The 20,786-nt window shown below is 38.5% G+C and overlaps 1 protein-coding gene across 3 annotated transcripts in view; it reads right to left on the bottom strand.

Moving 5' to 3' along the window:
- Positions 1–524: 524 nt before the first annotated feature.
- The window catches only part of SCRN1 (secernin 1), a 39,491-nt gene continuing 19,229 nt past the window's right edge, over positions 525–20,786 (bottom strand). For all 3 annotated transcript variants that reach the window (XM_042816796.1, XM_042816797.1, XM_042816798.1), the window contains 7 exons: positions 15,862–16,043; positions 11,619–11,821; positions 8,285–8,479; positions 6,543–6,708; positions 2,689–2,869; positions 1,120–1,279; positions 525–855 (listed from right to left, as the gene is read on the bottom strand). In XM_042816796.1, the coding sequence (XP_042672730.1) occupies positions 1,121–1,279; positions 2,689–2,869; positions 6,543–6,708; positions 8,285–8,479; positions 11,619–11,821; positions 15,862–16,043 (1,086 nt within the window). In that variant the 3' untranslated portion in view covers positions 525–855; position 1,120. The remainder of the gene's footprint in view (positions 856–1,119; positions 1,280–2,688; positions 2,870–6,542; positions 6,709–8,284; positions 8,480–11,618; positions 11,822–15,861; positions 16,044–20,786) is intronic.

The following is a 20,786-nucleotide window of genomic DNA, read 5'->3' as shown; positions in this document are numbered from 1 at the left end:
CATGTATGTACATCACTGACATCACCAGTAACTGTTCAGCATTACAAAGGCCTGGAGGGAAAATAGTTATGATGAATGTCCAGCATCTATTCCCTCAAAATATTCCAAATTTATAGCTTGTATATAAGTACATTGTTTTATTAACTGTCTTAAGAGTCAACAAGGTATGTTCAGATGTCTTTGGCATTCAGCCTGGCTGCACTGCAGTACTCAGCACTAGGGTATTAGCCAGGTGCATTACAAACACCAAGGTAGCAGATGAAGACAAAACTTATCCTGGGGGACCTAATTCTGACCATTTGTGCAGGCATAATGTGAGATGCTAAGTCACTGTAACCAGATCTGCCAAAATGAGACTGGTACAACAAGGCCAAGAAACAGGACTTACCTTCCTGCCCCCTCAAAACTGGGATTTCAACTCTATTATTCTTTGCAGGAATTAGCAAAAAGACAAAAATGCAAGACAGCTTTGCTGCAAGCCTAGACCTGAGCAGCAGAGAAAAAAAAAAACAGATTGCTTTCAATGACAGTATGGTAGTTATCCTGATGAAGTTAATCTTTGCTTTAATTTGTTGCCCAGCATACATTTTCAAACATTCTGTACTAAATTAGCCAGCATGCACACAGTAATTGGACCAGTCAGTGATTTTCTCCTTTCACTATATACATACACAAACAGGAACACCACAAGATTGGACAAAGGAAAGCAATTTGTTAACCAGATATAGCTAGCAGGTAACATTTTTTTCCCTCTAGAAATGTCTTTCCTGCAAATTCATAAGTGTGAAGACTTTCTTTCAAGGCTTGAAGAACTTTGCAGTCTTCCTGTGAAAAGGCTAACAGTAGCCACTGTAGCTGAAACGAGATAAAATTGGTTTAAAATCCATTCCAAGCAACAGTGAACTGAGAAAAATGTAAATATAAATATAAATGCTTGCACTTCAGTACAGAGCAAAGAGTCAATTTTGAGACAACTAGATGCACTGAAGTGGAAAGGTAGCTTTGGACCTGATTTTGAAACTCAACTTCATGTGAAAGAGGATGGTCAGAATTGGATCCAACATTTCACATTCACTGACAGCTGGTACCAGTATCTAAAGAATTAAAGTGCTTGCTTACTTCATTTGAAGAACTTTAGTTCTGTGTCAACACAGTCATAGAAAAGATCTACTACTTCAGCAGGATCCAGAATCTCGGTACGAGTAAGGATATCTTCCATTGCTTCTAAGCCTTGCTTCTCAAGGTCTAACATAATGCTCATCAGTTTCTGGCCCTTCTCCTAAAAGCATAAAATGACCAAACTGAATTAAGCAGTAAACCAGCTCATTCAAGTATTACCCATTCTCTTCTGCTGCAGAGATCTTTTCAAGTACCTTTCAAAATAAGAAAGCCTGATTAAAATATACATTATTTCTATTAATAGCTTTTTTGGATGGTCATAGGCTAAAAGGAACAGTGCTGGATACTTGATGTTTTATGAGTAATAACCAAAAAACAGTTGCTAATTTTAAAGCATAGCAGGTAGATGAAGTGAAAGATAGATAGAGGAAAAAGGTATATTGTGTGAGAAAGATGTAAAGCAGCTTCTTATGCCTGAAAACCAGTGAACAAATCTGTATGAGAAGACTAGAAACCCTGAGCATTATACAGATGACTGTTTATCCCCCACATCATCACCTGCAAGACAATGGCTACATCTGAAATGATGCACAACGTAACAGCAGTGAGAGTCCAGGCTGCTTGCATCATTCTGGGTTACTTCTCTACATGTTTCTTGGCAGAAAATTCACTCCTAATGGTGTCATTTTGTTTTATCCAGATGTTGCTTAAAGTCTCTTATTCATTGATTTATACTTAATGGAAGCATGCCGTTTGTTTTTGCTTGCAGCTTTCAAAATTGAATTCCAGAAACAAAAATGGCTTAGCATGAGTGAGGGTTTCCAGGATTTATACTGCCATTTGTACAGAAAAACAGTGCACCTAAGCTAAGCTTTAAGCTTTCAGGTAGTCAGTTATTTTACCATGAATGTGGCTAAAAGTTCATTTTCTTCTTAATGGAACTTTTGGTGCCACACTGTGGGACTTCTTATTTTAATAAAAACTTACTAATGCGCTGCTTCTAAGTCTTCACTAAATCAGCATCTCACAGAACAGACTTCAATGAATGTTATGGAAAGAGCAGTATACTGAGTCAGTGTTACCACAGAGGCCACAGCTTTTAACTAAACCATTCCAAGGGATTAAAACCACACCTAGCCAAAACTGCATTTAAATAGAGTTTGTACTAGCAGAGGTTACCATAGGTACCTTAATCCCTAATGAGCAAGTTTGAATGCTGTAATGATCTTAGCAAGACTCTGACCTGAGGAAAACTGCAGAAAAGCAAGTCCTCTGTGAAAGTACAGCATGACATTGCGGATCTGCACAAACTGCCTGAAATACCAATAGCACCATGACTGGGAGGCCCTGGTGATCCCACGATTTTCTTCCCTCTCTCTATATACCTAGACATCACTATACAATACAGAGATAGATAGGATTTTAAATTCAGACTTGAATGTTTTCAAGAAAGGATGAGAGTGGAGCATAAACCTTGTATGGTGCTCTAACTCAAAGTAAGTCATCAACAGATAGCTTTAAGGAAATCTATATAAGATTATAACAGTTTCCAGGTCCCACAGCTCTTACCTGATCACTCTCAAGGAGAGACCGGGCCCATTCATGTGCCTTGTACAATTCGTGCCTGCGATCGGGTTTCTCCTGGAATCGAGGTATCTTTTTAGCAGGATCATCATCTCCAAAAGAAGGGGACTGTACTTTTGGTACTAATTTTACATCGTCAACAAAAATAAAAGGCTTAAACACGGACCTGAAAGAAATGAGAGTTACTGCTTGCAGCAGTCAGACAGATTTTATATACATCATTCAAATGTTTGCCAGGCACAGCATAGATAATTCACCTACACCATCCACAAACTAGGTTAGAGAGTTGGCACAGTGCAGAAGCAAAATAAATCTCCATGCTTTAAAAAAAGCAAATTTTGCCAATTATTGCAAGACTTCATTCGCTGGGTTTACCTACAGCTTTCACTGGTCTCCTTCTCACCAATTCTGTTGTTACTTAAGAAAAGTAGTATTGAGTTGTTAAAAAAGATCTCAGCATTCAGTTCCACATCAGCTTGTTCTCCTCTGTTCACACTGCCATCTCTCATTTCCCCACACAGTATTTCCATTAAAATCACACAAATGCAGATGTGTGTGTGATTTGTGTCCATGTGTAGCATGGACAATAATTACACAGCTTGTTCAATATCAGAGGACTTGGCATATGACCAGCTGTACTGGTGAATTTTATGTGAGGAGGAAAAAAAAAAAGACATGGCTACCCATACTGTGACACATCATAAGCAATTTCAACACTTAATTTGGATCTGACTTCAGGGAGAGGAGAAATAAAAGAAATAGGATCTTAATTCCTGAGAATCTGGGAGAATGTATTCTCACATGCATGGAGAAACTGCCTTCCCTTTAGATGCACATCAAAACATCATCCTGCATTCTGCAGAGAAGCTGCGAGAAGTGCAAGACATGCAAAAATGCTGATAGTGCTTCCTGCATGCACTCAGCAGGTTCACTGCTGCAACTCTATCCATCACTGTCATGAGGCCTGACTCAGTACCTACAGTTAAAATAATGCACTTTTTAAATGCATTGGAGCATAAATGAAAGCAAGAAAGGCCTCTAAACTGTTTTTTTTGTTTGTTTGTTTTTAAACAGCCAGACTTTCATTCTTTAAAAAAGAAAGAAATCTCACCAAAACTGTTTGAAGCTTTGCTCATTTTAATCCCAAATAATTTGCATCAAGTCAAATACAAGTTTTGGTAAGCAAGCTCAAATTTATTTTCTTAAACTTTAGTGTCTGAGTTGCATAATGCAAGGTGGATGGAAAGTGCCTTTGGCATGGATGATTTCTGTAGTACTTGGTAGCACAATAATGCTTAACCACTCTTACAGGAATAACCATCATCTGTTCGAAGACAACATTTTCATTTATTTCTCCCTATAGCTTCTTTACCTCAATGCAAGAGGCAAATCTCTGAATAACTGAAGTGATGCAGCTTAATATCTGTGATTCCCAGGCGAATTCTGTTTATAACAGAAGATAAATTATTTCTCTAATGATCTAGCCCACGAGTTCCCTTGTATTCTCAGGTGCGTCCAACTAGAAAAGACATTGTTAAAGCAATGGAAATCCAGCCTCCAATAAGGAAGATATGTGGGAGCAACTTTATGGGAGCAGCTTGCGAGTGCTGTATATGTTCTGTTCACTTTTGATGCCATGCAATACTATCTCAAAAACTCCCATCTTCACTATTTAGGTTTAAAACTGAAAAAGTACCTATGTGTTCAAGAGAGTCAATAAATGGCCCACAAACCTCCTGTCTCAACAAGAAACCAGCTGGCTAGTAAGCACTGTAAACCCAGTCTTTTAACGCAGGGGTCCGTTTAAACAACGAGATGTAGTTCAGTAACACAGGACTGTCAGACATGACTGACTACTGATCGTATTTCTGGTCAGAACATGCTCTTGAAGCATTTGCATATACTATAATACAAACATCATGCAGTGTATTCATTAGAAAGTGTATCTGAAGATTTGCATTGCCTTTTTAAACAGTAACATTCCTAAACAGCACTGTAACTATGGTGCACTTACAGCCTAGTGACCAAAAAGTGACTTGAAAAACAGCTGTTAACAAAGTGCTGTCTGGTTTTCAGATAATGAAATTTTCAGATTTTAACTTGATGGCACAAATACACCCTTTTCACAGAGACCTAACTGGCTGGTCTGTAGGTCAGATACAAACTAAAGGCTTTCCAAGGACATCCATCTCTTCCCTCTAACAAGGGCCTGTCAAAAATGGCTAATTAAAGTGTCACATTAATCCAAGAGCATTCTGTACTTAGATGTCTGTTTCTTGTGCTTGAGTTTATTTGCACACTAAGCTTTTATTATTATTTTCTTTCTACATGTATTAGTGCCTTCATGCTGACAAAACTGACAAAAGAAGAAAAGTTAAGTACAATTAATTAACCAGAAAATAAGTAATTCTAACTCAGAATTACCGCCCAGGTTATCTTCATTTCACTTTAAGAATGAAACACCTAGAAGTCTAGAAAAACTAAATGCTTTATAAACTATGTTTATATTTATGTTGATAAACATGAAGTAATTTAGATGCTCATCAATACCTTGAGGAAAAAAAAAATTCTTTTCTTGGATCTGTTTAATAATGAAGATGTCATTCTAAAAAGCCTCACTTCCACCGCGTATCTGATCTGATCACCAAAGACAGCCCACTAAACAAGCTGAAATATCAATTCACGTGCAAAGTTATCTATAGGCTAACAGGGTGAAATGTACCAAACCTTTTATTTTTCACTGTCTACTCAAAATTTCTTCTTATTCTATGTTCAGAAAAGCTTTATCAATAAATTCCAAAATCTGACCAGAAACCAGAATGAGAATATAGTAGGTGATGGGCAGGGTGTTTGAGAGGATTTGAGAGGAATTAATTCACTGCAATTCTGTCTTGTAAGAAGGCTGCTCATGGTTCCTAATAGCTGCAATCCATAAATACTTACTACTTCTTCCCTCCTCCCATCCTAGAAATCTTTCAATGTGAAATAATCCACAGGTCTATTCACAAATAATTTCTTTTGAAACAGAAAGAACAGCCAGAGAAAGAAGTATCATGCTGCAGTCTGGTATAGGGATGTTTCTCTTTGTCTTCACAAGGAAGGCTTTAAAATTGAAGAGTCCCCTACAGACTCTGTTAATTGAAGACGATATAATAATAGCTCATCTTTCAACATCCTCCACAAAAAAAATCTGTGTCCCTAGAGAGCATTCTCGGTCCCAGTTGTGTGCAGTCCAAGCTGAGATGTAACACTGCAATATCTTTCCGATCCTGCCTGCCTAGCCTGGAAGTTGTGTTATTAGCCTCTCTGTTATCATCTCTTGAGCCAGTGCTCTTCTCATTACATCCCTTCCTCTTCCAACCTCAGATGACTGGTAGGGAAGACAGGAAAGAGCCCCTTCAGCAGCAGGAAATGTTCCAGTCAATGGAAGCTCTGCTAATACAGAAAAGGCAGCAAACATCTCACCTGTTCTATAAGTGAAGGAAATAACTCTGCATTGGCTTTCTCATGAAAGGAAGCGCAATAAAATGTACCTTCCTAATAGCTACTAGGAATTGACAGTTATTCTGAAAGCTGACTTTGTGTCACTGTAATTTTGGGTTCTGCTAGTGTTCAGAACAACCCTACGGTTTCACTCAGCTTTCCATTTTGGAAATCTTATTGGCTAAAAATGTCTCTGGAAAAAAAAAAAAAAAACCAAACCCACAAAGAAAACCACAGGACAGGATGGAAGACAGACGCTTCTCTATTCAATTCCAATTCTGAAAACAAAGCTTCTTTAATATCCTTCAAACCATCATCTGCTCTGCACCCAGAGGACTCCCAGTGCTGTAGCTTACCTTGAAGGGTCTGGTGTGCCAGTGAAGTAATGAATACAGGGAAAACTAGGGTCCTGAGGCAGAGCAGACACTATGCTAGCTGTAGTAAGGAAAGATTCAGAGTCCACACAGACACCACTATCCTTGTCACGCAGGACATCAATCATAGTTTGTGCAGAAACACCACCTATATGAGGGGAAAAAAAATTCCTGAGTGTTCAGTGGCTTGGACCCCACGGAAAGATTTCAGTCTGAATGGTGTTTGAATTAGTTTGTCCAGTGACACTCAGTATGGCCAAATCCCACTTAACAGTTTAACAATGTAAACCCAGAATGAGCTTACCTATCAGTAAAAGAGAACAGCAAGAAGCATTAATTAGGCATTACAATTACTGTGTAGGGAGAAATCTCATATAAAAGGGTTTTTTCAGGTAGCTACCCTGTCTGTAATACTGCCTCAGCAATCACTGTGAAAAGATTACTTGCATGAAACACCTAATTTTCCTTTAAGAAGCTACCCCTGTCCAAGTTCAGACAGAATAGTAACATCCTAATTTTCCACTTCTTATCAATTTCCTTTAGTTCTCAGTCAAATTTTGGAGCAGTCATCTTGCATTCATTAGGTCTAGCCTAGACACAGAGATTTTTATCCAAACCTGCAAGAAACTCCTATTCTCATGTTATTTCCTGCACATGCCTTATTTTTACCCATGGCACCTCCATGCTATTTTGCACTAGAAGCCAGCAGGGCTTCTTTTTACAGCAACTTCCCAAGCCTCACCCTTATGCGTTTGAGTGCTTCAATCCACAAGGAGACATGGGATAGCTTAGTAAGGCTGCAAGATTTGCAGCCATGGCCATCTGTCCATCAAGATCCTCAGAACTATTATCTGGGTTTATTAATCCCTTTCATCTATGATCCTTCACACTTGTTTTATTTGCCTCTCACATGCAAGCTATGCTTCAAGTAATTCTATGTTAGCAGGAGCCTACGCTACAATAAGCATTTCATCTAAGCATTTCATCTCTACACAATTCTTGACATTTGTCAATATATGAAAATGCTAAAAATATAGTAAACTCACATCCTTACTAAAGGAATCTTCATAAAAAGTTTATCTGTACCACTTTTCATACCTTAAAAAGCAAATACCTGTCAGCTTTGCACTGCTACAGGCTGATCATATTCTAGCTTCTTTGGCCAGCTGCAGTCATTAACTTCAGTCTGGAAATAAACTCTTTATCTGACTGAAGGCAATTGGCACATTGTCTGTCCTGGCAGCTTAGTTCCACTCAACAGTGGAAAAGGAACTTCAGTTCACAACTAAATAGCATTTATCTTCCTTAAACTGCGTTCTGAATTCCTACCCCAAAATCCTAAATATTCCAAACACAACATTCTTTGAGATCAAACTTTCATACAGGAGATTAATACTATAAATACAGTATTAAAACAAATAAAAGAGGGCCACTGTATTTGCACCAAAGCGCATCGTGCACAGTAGAACAAGAGCAAAGCAAACTATTTTGTAATTTCAACCCTCTCTTAAAACAAAATTGTGAGGAACACTAAGGACTTCATTCTAAACTGAGGCAAGTTTAAGAATAGCCTTCATTTCTGGTCTTCCTTTCCACATGGTTTACATTCAGTCACCTGCAGTTCTGACAGATGACAGAAAGTAAGCAGTAGTGAAAAAAACCCTGCTGTATATGCAAAAAAAAACAAAAACAAACAAAAAAAAACAAACCTAGTTCACACTTACCACTTTGCTTTTCCAAGCTCTCTCTGCCAGAACAACAGGCTAAATGGCCATCACCGAGAGAAAACACTTCAGAAAAATTGAAGTCTGTGTCTCCATTCCACCAGCCTTGACTTCTCACATAATCCCTTAGTTCAGGATGCTCAGCATCAATTTTTGTAGTTAGTGAAAGCTGATTGCAAATGCACTTCACCCCCTCTACAGAAAGAGCCACATATTACAAGAGTATTAATGCAGTTCTTATGGGAGTTGCTAGAAGGACAAAGTAATTGCAATTAGGAAAGAAATGAAAGCATCGATCAGGATGTACATTTAACATAACAGCATAATTACACACGCAGTTACCATTCACTGCAAGTTGCAAAGCTCAGTTCTCTCTGCCCTATGTAGATATTTACACTGCCCCATGATTAATAGTGCTTTTCAGTCAGACAGCAGTTTCACAGTACCTCTGAACTTCACATACGTGATCATAAAGTGAAAGATGTCTCCAAATGCCACAAGGCATACCTTAACACTGACAAGATGCCAGCCTTATTTTTCTGTCCAGTAAGACAGCTGCAACAAGACTTGAGGTCTAATTTGATTCAAAAAATATATGTCGGTCAAGCTTCATTTAGATTAATAAATGTTCTTTGTCTCCTACCCTAAAACTGAAAACATAATTTGGAAAATATTTTAATTGTTTGCTTTAAGCTTCCCAATTGAAAAATAATTTTACTGTAAGCAGCAAAAGATAGGCTGAAGTTAAAGAATTCATTTTTAATGTTGAATTTTAAAATGCCATGAAATGAAATGGCAGCATAAACAACCTTCAAAGAATATTGAAGTGTTTGTTGTTTTTTTTCTTAACTGCTTTCCTCAAAAATACTGCAGTGCTCATACCCATATATCTACAGCATGACTAACAAACAGTGCCAGCTGCAGATATGCCTTGGAAAGGATAAAGTAAATGCATAGGAAGCCAAAGGAAAAGCTGATAAAGCAAATCCGTCAACTAAAATAAATCAGATTCTGGAATTTGGCACAAACTTTTCTTAAACAGAAATCAAAGCAGTATTTCTAAAAGTTATTAATTAATATTGCCTTCACAAAAGCAAGCTCGCCTTTCTAATGTCACATACGTTCTATTTAAATAATCAGGAAGAACTACAGTGGAAAGTTACGGGCATAAGTCTGGGAAAGTTACTGCCATTGAGCTCTGGTTTGTACTTGCTCTCTGACAGTGTGCTCGTGCTTTCAAGCAGCATGCCTTTCAGAGAACTGGCTTGACTTCTGTGATAAAAATGTTTGAGCTCACACCAAGCTAGCCAAGCTACTCATTAAAAACTCTTCAATTATTACACTTAGTAACTGATGTGAAATAGCATTTCATGGTTTTGATCCCCTTGAAGGGGACAAGTTTATCACGCAGATTAATTTATCCATTCAGACTGAAGAATAGCAACAGGATGAATTTTAAAATGTTTATCCTTAAATTACTGTCGAAAAGTTGCTTGTAAACATGTACTATAAGCTTTACAGAACTACAGCAATGAGAAAAGAATAATTCTGAGAGTTCTCTTCCCACTGCTGAGAAATGACACATTTTCCCTGTTTTAACAGCATCCACACATTCATTTTTCAAGGCATAAATATGGCTGCAGAAAAGAATCTCCTGAACAAGTATGAAATACACAGTTCTTCAATAGCCAGCAGCCATCCACTTTCATCCTGTCAGCCACAGCAGGCTACAGGAAGGAGATGGAAACTAGTCAATTTAATCTGCTGCTCAAAAGGACCCCTGGAAGAGAAATGTGCTGGTAAAAATGAGAACAGAGTTGCAGTATCACTTCAAAAAGATACAAGCTGCAGATGAAGTCAACAGTTCACTTGTTGGGAAGCAGCACACAAAGGTTATATACTGCTGATGTAGCTAAAAAGGTTGAGTGAAAAACACTTCAAACAGCAGCCAGGCAGGTTAATAGAAGACGGTTGTCATTTCATAACCCTAGTAATTTTTTTAATTCATTCAAATGTGTGTGTAATTTTCATATTCTCTTCTCTTACAAAAATAGAAATCCCTTCTATACTAAAAACGATAAACCAGATCACAAAAAATATATGCCTTAGACAATCTTACGGCAGCACATATATTCCACAAAGTTTTAAGTAAGTGCAGCCACAAAGTTAATGAAATTTAGAAGTCACTTTGGAAGATCTGGCTTCACACACAGAGAAAAACAAGTGATCTATTAAAGAGAAAAAAAAAATCCTTTATCCTGCACTGTTAGGTAAGAAATGGGAATATGAGGGGCCTATATCTATTGCTGTAAAGCAAACAGAAGCAGACCATTCCATTTACCACTGTTGTGCTTTAACCCAGCAGGTGGCTCATAACCACACAGCTATTCACTCATTCTGCCCCCTCCCAGTGGAATGGGGGAGACAATCAAAAAAGCAAAGTAGAACTTATGGGTGAGAGAAAACTATTTACTAAGATAGAGAGAAGGAAACAGAAAATAATTATTATATATATATATATATATACACATATATATACACATATATATAAATGTACATAACAAGTGATGCACAAAGAATTGCTCATCACCTGCCAACCATTGCCCAGCTAGGCCCTGAGAGGTGGAAGAGAGCCCAGTTCCCCTTCAGAACTCCTTCTGCATGATGTCATGTGGTATGGAATATCCCTTCAGTCAGTTTAAGTCAGCTATCCTAATTCTGTTCAATCCCATTTCCTAGGGTCCTTCGCTGTGAATGGAATGGCCTTGGCTCTGTACAATGCTACTTAGCAGCAACTATAAACATCACTGTGTTATCAACATTGTTTTTCTCTGAGAACCAAAACATAGCATCATACCAAACACAGAGGAAAACAATTCTGTCCCAGCTGAAATTAAGACAACCACCTACACATAAGCCCTTTTCTCAAGCTACTAATGCTTATCCTAGCCTCTTAATATTTCAGATTAGTAAGCAATACTTTCTACATTAACTACAGTGAAAAGATTCTTGACACATTCCAAGCAGTAAATAAATCTGGGAAAGCACAACATTTATCAAACATAAAAGTGTAAACATAATGATTATAAAGCTTTTGTATACAGGCAACATATTCTCCAACCTGACAGAAAATGCTGTTACATTAACCAATGTAAATCAATGCTTAAAAGCTGAAAGTAGTATAAATATATATATAAAAACAAGATTAAAACTGATCATTTAATTGAACACTTGCATAAATTAGTTACTTAAAATCAGATATTTTAAGACAATTCTTCCAAAACAATAATAAACATTAATTATGAACTAGGCTTGCTGTGAGTGATGAACTGACCTGTGATTTTTTCAGCTGCCCAGTACTTTCCAGATGTCTCCAGTACCCAGGCTTCATTTCTGTCCACAATCAAAAATGCACTTTGGAAAGCATGGCATGAACTTGCATCTTCATAGTAATTTCCTCCTTGCCCATGCTCTTCCAACAAAGCAACTATTACATCCAATGCTTCCTTGGCTGTTGAACCTCTTTCTAGGCCAAGTCTGTATGAAAAGAGCAAAACATTTTCAAGCAGATGTATAACAGTGAGATGTCTAAGTTATTCATTTTGAACAGCAGCACTGATCTGGTATTAAAACACAGAAGTGCCAAGTCTGCCTGGTGTAAGAGTTCTCACTTTAATGAGTTACTAGAACTATAAGACAAAATGCATACTGTTTCAAGCTTTTATTTTCTTCTCTGCTGTCTTTATTTTCAGTATCAGAGCTAGCCAAAGAATTCAAACCACCAACCAACAACCTTAGCTGCACTATAAGCCCTGTAACCTTTCAATACTCTATCCCACTCAGACAGAATGTAATGAAGAATAATTTTAAATGGCCTTTTTAAAGTAACAGGTATATACAAGTTTGCTCTGCTCTGTACAGAACAGTGGAAAAATTAGAAGTGATTATTACAGGAGATAAGAGACTGTAATCAGTTTTACCTGCCTGCAACCTCTCTTCCTGAATGCACAAATTTTTAATCAGCCATGGAAGCTAAGTGTATGTTATCTTTTGATGTTTATTACACACAGGACAGAGGCATTTGTGCATAGTCTACTGTTAGCCTTGTTTTAGTCTCAGTTATTGAAAGCAACAATTTCATCTCTTTACTTAGTGACAAATGAAATCCTACTAAAATTTTAGATACTGGCTTTAAAACTGACGATTCCTCCCCTATCATCCTTTGACTTCATATTTATATCCCTCTCATTTTGTTCGTCATATTAGCTGAAATTCATTTTGCATTGTTGTCTCTATTTTCAGTCTCTATGCATTTGTATTACTCCTTCATTCTCTTCCTCACTCGTCAGCATGCACTATATACATCACCTACTAAAAAACAGCCCAAAAGCAAGTCTTACTTATTTTCTAAGAACAACTCCACAAACTTTCCTTGGTCCATGTAAATTAATGGATTGATAACTACTACTTTGATGGCCATATAGTCACCCAGTTCAACAATAATCTATTCTCCTCTCCTCGTCTTATGATCAAAAGCATTAGGTTATAACTAGATCAAAACCTGGCAAGAGACACAAGATCACACTAAACGTTTTACTTCTCCCTGCAATTTTCTCTCTGAGATGGTTAGTCTAGCTTTCTCTTCAAAAACTCCAGCAGAGATTTAGGCTATAGAAATCTCTTTTAGATCACTGTATGGCAAATAGCTTCAATATTACATTTACTTCCACTTTACTAAGGCTTAGGCTCTGCTTTTGTTTGTGTGCTCCTATTTGTCAGTTACAAGGGACAGGGAAAATAAAAAACAAAAAGCAACACAGCAACCACACATCTCTACAAAAACGTTGGTCTTGACACTGATCTTGGCATCAACTTGCTGGCTGACTCTAGCATAACTTAGCATAACCTTCTCACTAACACATTTCAGAGCACTTGTTAAGGGACATTGTGAGAAAAGCTTAACGTAATTTTGCACTGAGATTGGACAGCTTGAATTATCCATTAAGAAATTTTCTGTGACTTAGTACAGCCTACTGCCTCAGTGCTATTCTGAAAAACCATAAGATTATCAAAAATTATCTTAAGCTTTTCAATTTCTATTCTCATTTACTCTATCTCTTCAGAAGTTATGCTGGAATCAATTTTCTCCCAATATTTCCATCTGTCAAAACTACCATTATGTCTTTCACTTAGATAAAACTGGGATGGGGATAGGCCTGTGTTAACAACTGACCTCTAAGCCCCAGATCAACTGCACAAACACCACCCCTTCTTAAGAATCATTCTGATCTGCTGCTCTGTGATATACTATGAAGATAAAAATCTGCAGATGTGTCTTAAACCTACTATGCTGCCATATGAGAGGAAATATTTTTTTGGCTATTATATCAGCAGCCACGCACTAAACAAGCTAAGAACTCCATGAAGTGCAACTTCACAGATATCCAATAGGGTTTTCATTGAGAGGGAAGGGCAGGGGAGAGGACTAGCAGACGAGTGCATTTCTTAATTGAGCTTAAAATTCCTCCTCTAATTTTCATTCCAATAAATCCTGAGTGACAGAGATAACCATTTTTGCAGATGGGCACCAAGAGGAAGAGCTGGTGCCAGCTGCTTCATTGCAGCCTATATGATTGATTTTGCACTTGACGGCTCTCTTTATTCTATGAGATCATCCAAAACAGTTAAGCTTAATGCTACCAGCCAAGTCTTTGCAGTAAGAAAGAACCACTCTGGCTGGAACAAGAGACAGATGGTAGACTGCAAAATCCCTACTTCTCTTTACCTCAGATGCTCTCTGCCTTACAGCTACAAACAATTTCCTCTACGGATAAGAAGGAAGAGAGGGAGAGTAATATCTCCAGGTGGTGACCACTGGTAGGCTGTGTCATTTCTCCATATTTTGGTATCTCCTAATATTTTAGTGTCGATAAATCTAGAGCTACTGGATAACACATATACTTCAATGTTAAACAGTATTTCGAGAATGCAATAACCTCAAACAACAACAATAACAAAACAAACAAACAAACAAAAAAAACAACCAGAACTGTGCACCTAAAACAATGGTTTATTGAAATTGGAGAATGATAGTAGCAGGGGTAAAATAAAGGTGGACCTTGGAAAATCACCTACCACATCCCTCATCTTGATAAAAGCTTGTCCTACTTCTTCTTAAAAAAGCTCCCCAGTCTATTTTATTTCCCTTAATGCAATCAAACTCACAAGTCCTCCTATGTACAGCTTCTCTGTAAATTCCTTCAGCAACACCAGAATTAGAAAAAGTACCAAAGAGGAAAGAAACACCAATCCCCACATGAACTTCCCATTGATCAGATTCTCTAGATCATATTTCCCATTTTCATTGTCTGCCCTCCAGCTCGCTCACATTATTCTTGACTGTGACAGCTGGAACCCAATACTGTATTTCTGCAGAGACATTAGGGTCAGAACATCTACAGTGTCAGGCACTGCACATCTTACAGCAATTTCCCATGACTACGATTCCCAGCGTACTTATGAGAATACCTTCCAAGGTTTTAATGACCTTGTAAAAGTCAAAGTATCTATTTCCTAATCCTTAGCATTAAAACTTGTTGACTCATTACAGGGGCAAACAAAGCGTTCGACAGGATTCTTCATGACTAAAAGTCAGTACTGAACATTTGTCATCTCCTTGATATTTAATTGCCTTTTCTCCCTTGAGTTATGTTGGTCTATTCCCACAGCTCTTCTGAATGCTTTTAGATACACCACAACATTTAACCTTTTCCAGCTATCCAGAATCTCTCCCATCTTTCACTAGATCAAGTAAAATGAGTGTGCTCTTGAAATTGGTTCAGCCTGCTCATTAGGTATCCTAGGAAAAATTTCAGCAGGATCACTGGATCACAATCTGAAATTGATTTGCTTACATAACTAGCAGTTGTCCTGTGCTATCTTTTAATTAAATTGAATACTCGCTCTCCTTTCTTTGTGATGGATTTGCACCATATTCTCTTGTCCTTTCATTTTCAGCTTTCTTCCTCCATGTAACTCTTCTTTAAATTCTCTTCACTGTAGCACCAGCATGCAGACACGCAATGCAGCACAAGTGTTCCAGGCAGACAGCCTTCAATGAACAGACTTCCATGGAGTTTTGTTTGCCAGAATTTAAAAAAAGGGCAATGGTTTGTGTTGGAATGCATGGGCTGAAGTGCAGCATAGTAGTTTGTTTATGCCTACAGTTGGCTACAAGCCCAGGATAAGCTTTTTAGGTCAGAGTAAGCTGTTCTAAAGCAGTGGAGAATGAAGGGTGCATCAGCAATCTGATGCTACAAATTAGGAGTTCCTAACTAACAACGTAAAGAAATAGTCACTAGACTGTATAGTAGGTAGACAAGGTAGGTTCAGTAAACTCATATTAGGCACAAGTAGCACATAAACAGTAGCCAACTTCAGATTCCAAGTGCTTTAAAGCTTCTGGTGCCTTTTGTTTTAAAATCTTCTAACACCAACACCACTAAAGCCATTACCCATTCTCATCAACTAAATGTTTGGCCTTTAAAAAGATGTTCACAGCTCAGCAAGCCACCCACCTGACAAGATCCATTCCAAGCAAGGCTTCAGATTCAGAAGCTGGTTCTCTGGTCACGACAGCTTCATTAGCTATACAGACTCCGTGCTCATTGGCTCCCATTTCTGCTCCCCAAAGCCAGGAAGGCCTGCTCAGCACAACAGCATGAGTCTTTGGCACCTGCTCAATCTCAATATATGTGCACTGCATTGGCAGAGAAAATAGGAAGAGAAAATGTAAAACAGCTGCAAGCACTGGATTTAATCTCCCGACTCTAAGATAGACTTCAATCTTTAGCACAACATTTAACGTAGAGACAAGATACACATCATGAAAAAAACAAAAAAAACACCTCTTGAGTATGAGCTGGGGAATTTTTTTAAAACAATATTGTTAGGTTTGAACCTTTATGTCTTGATATTACAGAAGACTGGGAGACTTGAATCTATTTCAACAGGTGAAGGCTTCAGTTAGTCATGCAGAACCCAAGTGCTAGAAGCAGTAGAAAGCAGAATTAAGTGGTCTGCTTCTCAGTGTTAGCAGTACAGTTCATGTTTTCTGCATAACAACATCAAAACAATCTCTCATCTCACTTAAAAACCATCTCCTGTATTTTATGTAAATGGTGTAATAACAATAATTGGACAAAGCACATTGGATAGTTTCCCCCTGAAAGTTTCCCCCTCTTCCTTAGTGCTTTCCCTGCACCAAGTCTAAGTCTGCTGATAGAAAGAAAAATCAAGACTTGAAAGTGTTCGGTGGATAAACAGCCACAGAAAGAAAAGCACAGGCATTGTTTTTGCTTAAATTGATGTTTCAGCTATTTTAAATGGTTTACTGTAATCTGAGTTCTATGGATACATTCTAACAAGTCAAAGATGCAGAGGAAGGCTGTACAGAAGTCATTGACACTGCAAAGAAGAAAGAAATCATTCATTATCTTTCACATATAATATAATTACTTTTCTCTTGTTTTGGAATATAAAAACAAGCCCTGTTTTCCCAAGCAGCATGGAAGAAAGCTTGATCCATCATTAGATCGTTGGCTTGGACAAACCAAAGAAATGGGTTTTATATTTTATTCCTGAGCTCACATCAAGTTCCTCAAGGACCACAGATTTTTTGACTGAGGAAACTGAAACTGTCATATTTATGAGACAGCTCTTAATGTCTAGCACTCCTGGTGCAACACCTTCCCTGATGGAAATAATCTGTACCATTTTGCAGGAATATTTAAAAATTTTTTCTTTTAGCCATGTGCTTAATTTTGAAATCTAGTTTAGGCAATATGATTCTGACAGGGAAAAATCCCTATTATTTGACCAAGCTGGCATATATATTGCTTACATAGTAACAGACTATCATTTAGTAGATACAGAATCAATCTATTGGAGTGCAACAACATCTGGCATTAGCCTGGAACTAAGAACCATCCAACAAATATATATATTTTTGGCATGTTGTGCAATTTTTTTTGTTGTTGTTTTTAATTTTTGTTTTATCCAGAGCTACAGGTCACCACTATTTGGAAAAGCACTTTGTATATGTGTGAGAATGAACAGAGAGCAGCTGCATCTTCTGGATATATGCAAAGGAGTTGCTTCAGTATGAAAAGGGGCTGGGTCAAGCACCTTCCTATACAACACACACAGACATGACAAGAGCAAATTTCAGGCAGTCTGCAGACAGGGAAACCTCAACCCCTCCACAGGGCGATTTCTGGCTCCCTAAATCTCATAGGTGCTCCATCAGCAAGTTGAAGCCATCCTGCAGAGCCGTACAGTGTATCAACCATCCCAACTCTGGAGGAGAAAGCGAAAAGCAAAAACCTGAGGCAGTACGGAGAAGATGTCAGTACTTTGTAAGTCCATCCTTGTGAGCATTCCCTGACCCAATAGCCTCTTATACAACCTTGCACACGTTGGAGCTTTAATTTTCTAGGAGAAAAAAAATGATGAACATTGCGAGAAGTGATACACTGAGAAAAATGCTGCAATTTTTTCTTCGCAAACCATCATCTACTGCATATCCCTGTCACCAAACACTAATTTGGGCTTCATCCCAAAACCAAGCATTTCTAAAGTTGCAATTGATTAAGAAGATTTTATTATCAGCAGTAGCAACCAGAGAAGGAGAAAGAGGAAGTTGTGTGCTTCTGTTGGAAGGATACAGAGAATCCTAAAAAAAAGAGAAAGTGCCTCTGCTTTGTAACTGTGTAATCAGGGGCCTCTCCAGGCACCTCCTTCCTTTAGAAATATTCCAGTCTGTAAGGAAGGCAGTAGGCTAAGTGCAGAGGAGAGCATGTGAAACAGCAAACAAAATACATCTGACACTTTCTACATTGATTCTCCACCTCCTTCCCTCCCCCACCAAGCAAACACAGGCCATACCTCTGTTATTTCAGCTTCAAAAAAAATCAACACGCGTACACAACATTCACACCTTATTTGTATAAACCATCTTAGCAGATCTAAGGCAACCCAAGGGAACACTACAAGCTTGGGGCAGAAAACTGTGTAGAGGAAACAGACCTGGGGATATTGGTCAAATTTTGGCCAAAACATGAACCAGCAGTGTGCACAGGTGGCCAAGAAGGCCAAGAGCATCTAGGTCCAGATACAACAATAGGTTGTTCATTTTAAGCTGAAATACTTTAACCCTTTGTAACACAAATTACCCCTTAAAATAACATCAGAAAACTATTTCCTGGATAAAATAATATCTTCACGGTAGAAACAAGGTGCAAGAAGCAGAGGAACCAAGTTATCCACCTTAATCCAAGATGCATCAATCATAAAGGTAGGTCAGTTAAAACTAGTTGCTAGATTTGCAGTACAACAAACCATTCTATTCCACACAAATCAGAACACGCGTTCATAACAGCTGACAAATGGAAGAAAGTATTAAGAGAGGATAACAGTATGCACAGAAACTCAGCAGCTACTAGATCTCCAGAACTTGGAGCTCAGGTGAAGACGATTTCAAGAACAAGCATTAGTCACAACCTCCCTATCCCCCCACCCTGAGCCCTTCTGATCTGGCAAATCCCTCCAGCACAGTGGCATAGCAGCCTGTCATAATGAGAGCTGTGCCAAACTGGACAATGACAAATCCAACAGACAGAAGGTACTGCTCTGAGTCTGCCTGCAACCAATTCTGTCCTTAAATTCCTGAAGCAACCAGCCTCAGGATTTCCAAACCCTAATAATTCTCTTACAGCATGAATGCTAATAACCACAAGACTAGTGACACAGCTGATGGCACTGGCTGCTGGTGAGTCAATGGTCAGGCTCTGCTGATTTGCTAGAACTCCAGTCCTGAAAGCAGCACAACTGCACCACGTGCTGTGACACTGAATTTCCAATGGCACATCTCAAAGTAAACAATAGGGACTCCACATGCAAGAGATGCAGCCAACATCTTTGAGAAGAGTTGAGCAGACTGAAAACTAATAATGTTTCCTTTATTTCACAGTATATTAAAAAAAAAGTCTTAACAAGGCAATTCTAAACTTAGCACAAAGCACAAATGCACCTCCCATCCTAGCTACAGCATACAGGTACATAGGAGGTATTCCAAAAGCAAATATGGAAGTCATAAGCACAGGAGACTTCTCCTTTCATTATGAAAAGAAACTCGTTTGTGCATCTTCTACTGCACTGCAATACAGCTGCAGGAGGTGATTCCACAGATGACATGGGCACCATGGGCATTCCCACGCATGTGAAGGGGAGGACTGGGAAGATAGTATTTGGGTGCTCAAGAGAGCTAGAAGAAGAGGAACTGTTCTCTGATAGGAGAACTACATGCGGAGAGGAGAACTACATACAGGGGAGAACTCTGACCTATTTCACCAAGCCACCAGAGAGCCTCCAGCATTATGCCACACTATGAATTGAACTTAACAAAATAAAATACATAAGTTGTTAAACAAACCTCTGAGTGCAGCACATCTCCAGCACGCTCTCAGCCTTGGGTGCCATTACATATCAGAAGTGATTTAGCAATCAAGAATTCATGTCTTGCTTTGTGAGTTACAAATCTAGCACTCTCACGCATTCTAAACAAACATAAAACTGAAAGCAGGATGAAACTTATTAAGTTCATTTTTAAAAACTGATAAGAAAGATTTCAATAAAGTCACAAAAAACCGTGAGAGATTTTTTAGAATTCACAGATACCTTAAAATTAATTTCTAAGTTTGGCCACTTTGAAACACTCATATTTTTTGGCCACAAGTAAACACTGAGCCAAAAGAGGATATAAGTTTTTTCTGCTCCTCAAACACAAATGCATAGCTCGAGCTAACTAGTTTTGCTTTGTGGCAAATGGAAGCAAAGCAGCAGCACTTCCCTACAGTCAAAACACAGGCTTTGAAAAAGCAGAAATATCCAAGAGATTGACTTCTAACTCTGAATTACTGCTTGCTCATGCATGGTGTTACAAAGCAAAGTCAAACACATTAGTTTAAAGGCCAGTGGCTTGCAATGGAGTAGAAATGAGAAAAAGCTTAGATTAGCCAAGCAACAGAGCCTGCTGAAGGCAGAAACCGCTTTCTCTCTTTCATCACTTGCTGTCTGCCTGCATAGTGCTTCCCCTCTGAAGTCTAAAGGTTAGCTTAAACAGGGTGGGTTGAGCTAAGCTGTCTGACTGCATGCCATGATGAGCTGCTTATACAGTCACTGGCTTTCAGCTAAAAAGCAAGAAAAGACAGCTTCCTAAACTGTGTCTGAACTGTAACCCTTTAGACTACAATCTTTTGCATCTCCATAGAGCAAATTAAAAGTTTTATCATGGGCACAGACATCACTATGTTTCTTGAAGATTTCCTGATGGCCAGCACTTACTCCTGAAGGTATCACACTGGGACGCCCAGGTTTAAGTTCACAGCTGCAGTGACACAAGTGCAAGTGTTGCACTGCCAATCTGACCTGGAAAGCAAGTTCT

This window comes from Centrocercus urophasianus, unplaced genomic scaffold (assembly GCF_019232065.1).
Source record: "Centrocercus urophasianus isolate 14NV4802_14NV808 unplaced genomic scaffold, USGS_Curo_1.0 seq_16, whole genome shotgun sequence".
Lineage (NCBI taxonomy): Eukaryota > Metazoa > Chordata > Aves > Galliformes > Phasianidae > Centrocercus > Centrocercus urophasianus.
This window is presented reverse-complemented; position numbering and strand designations above follow the sequence as displayed.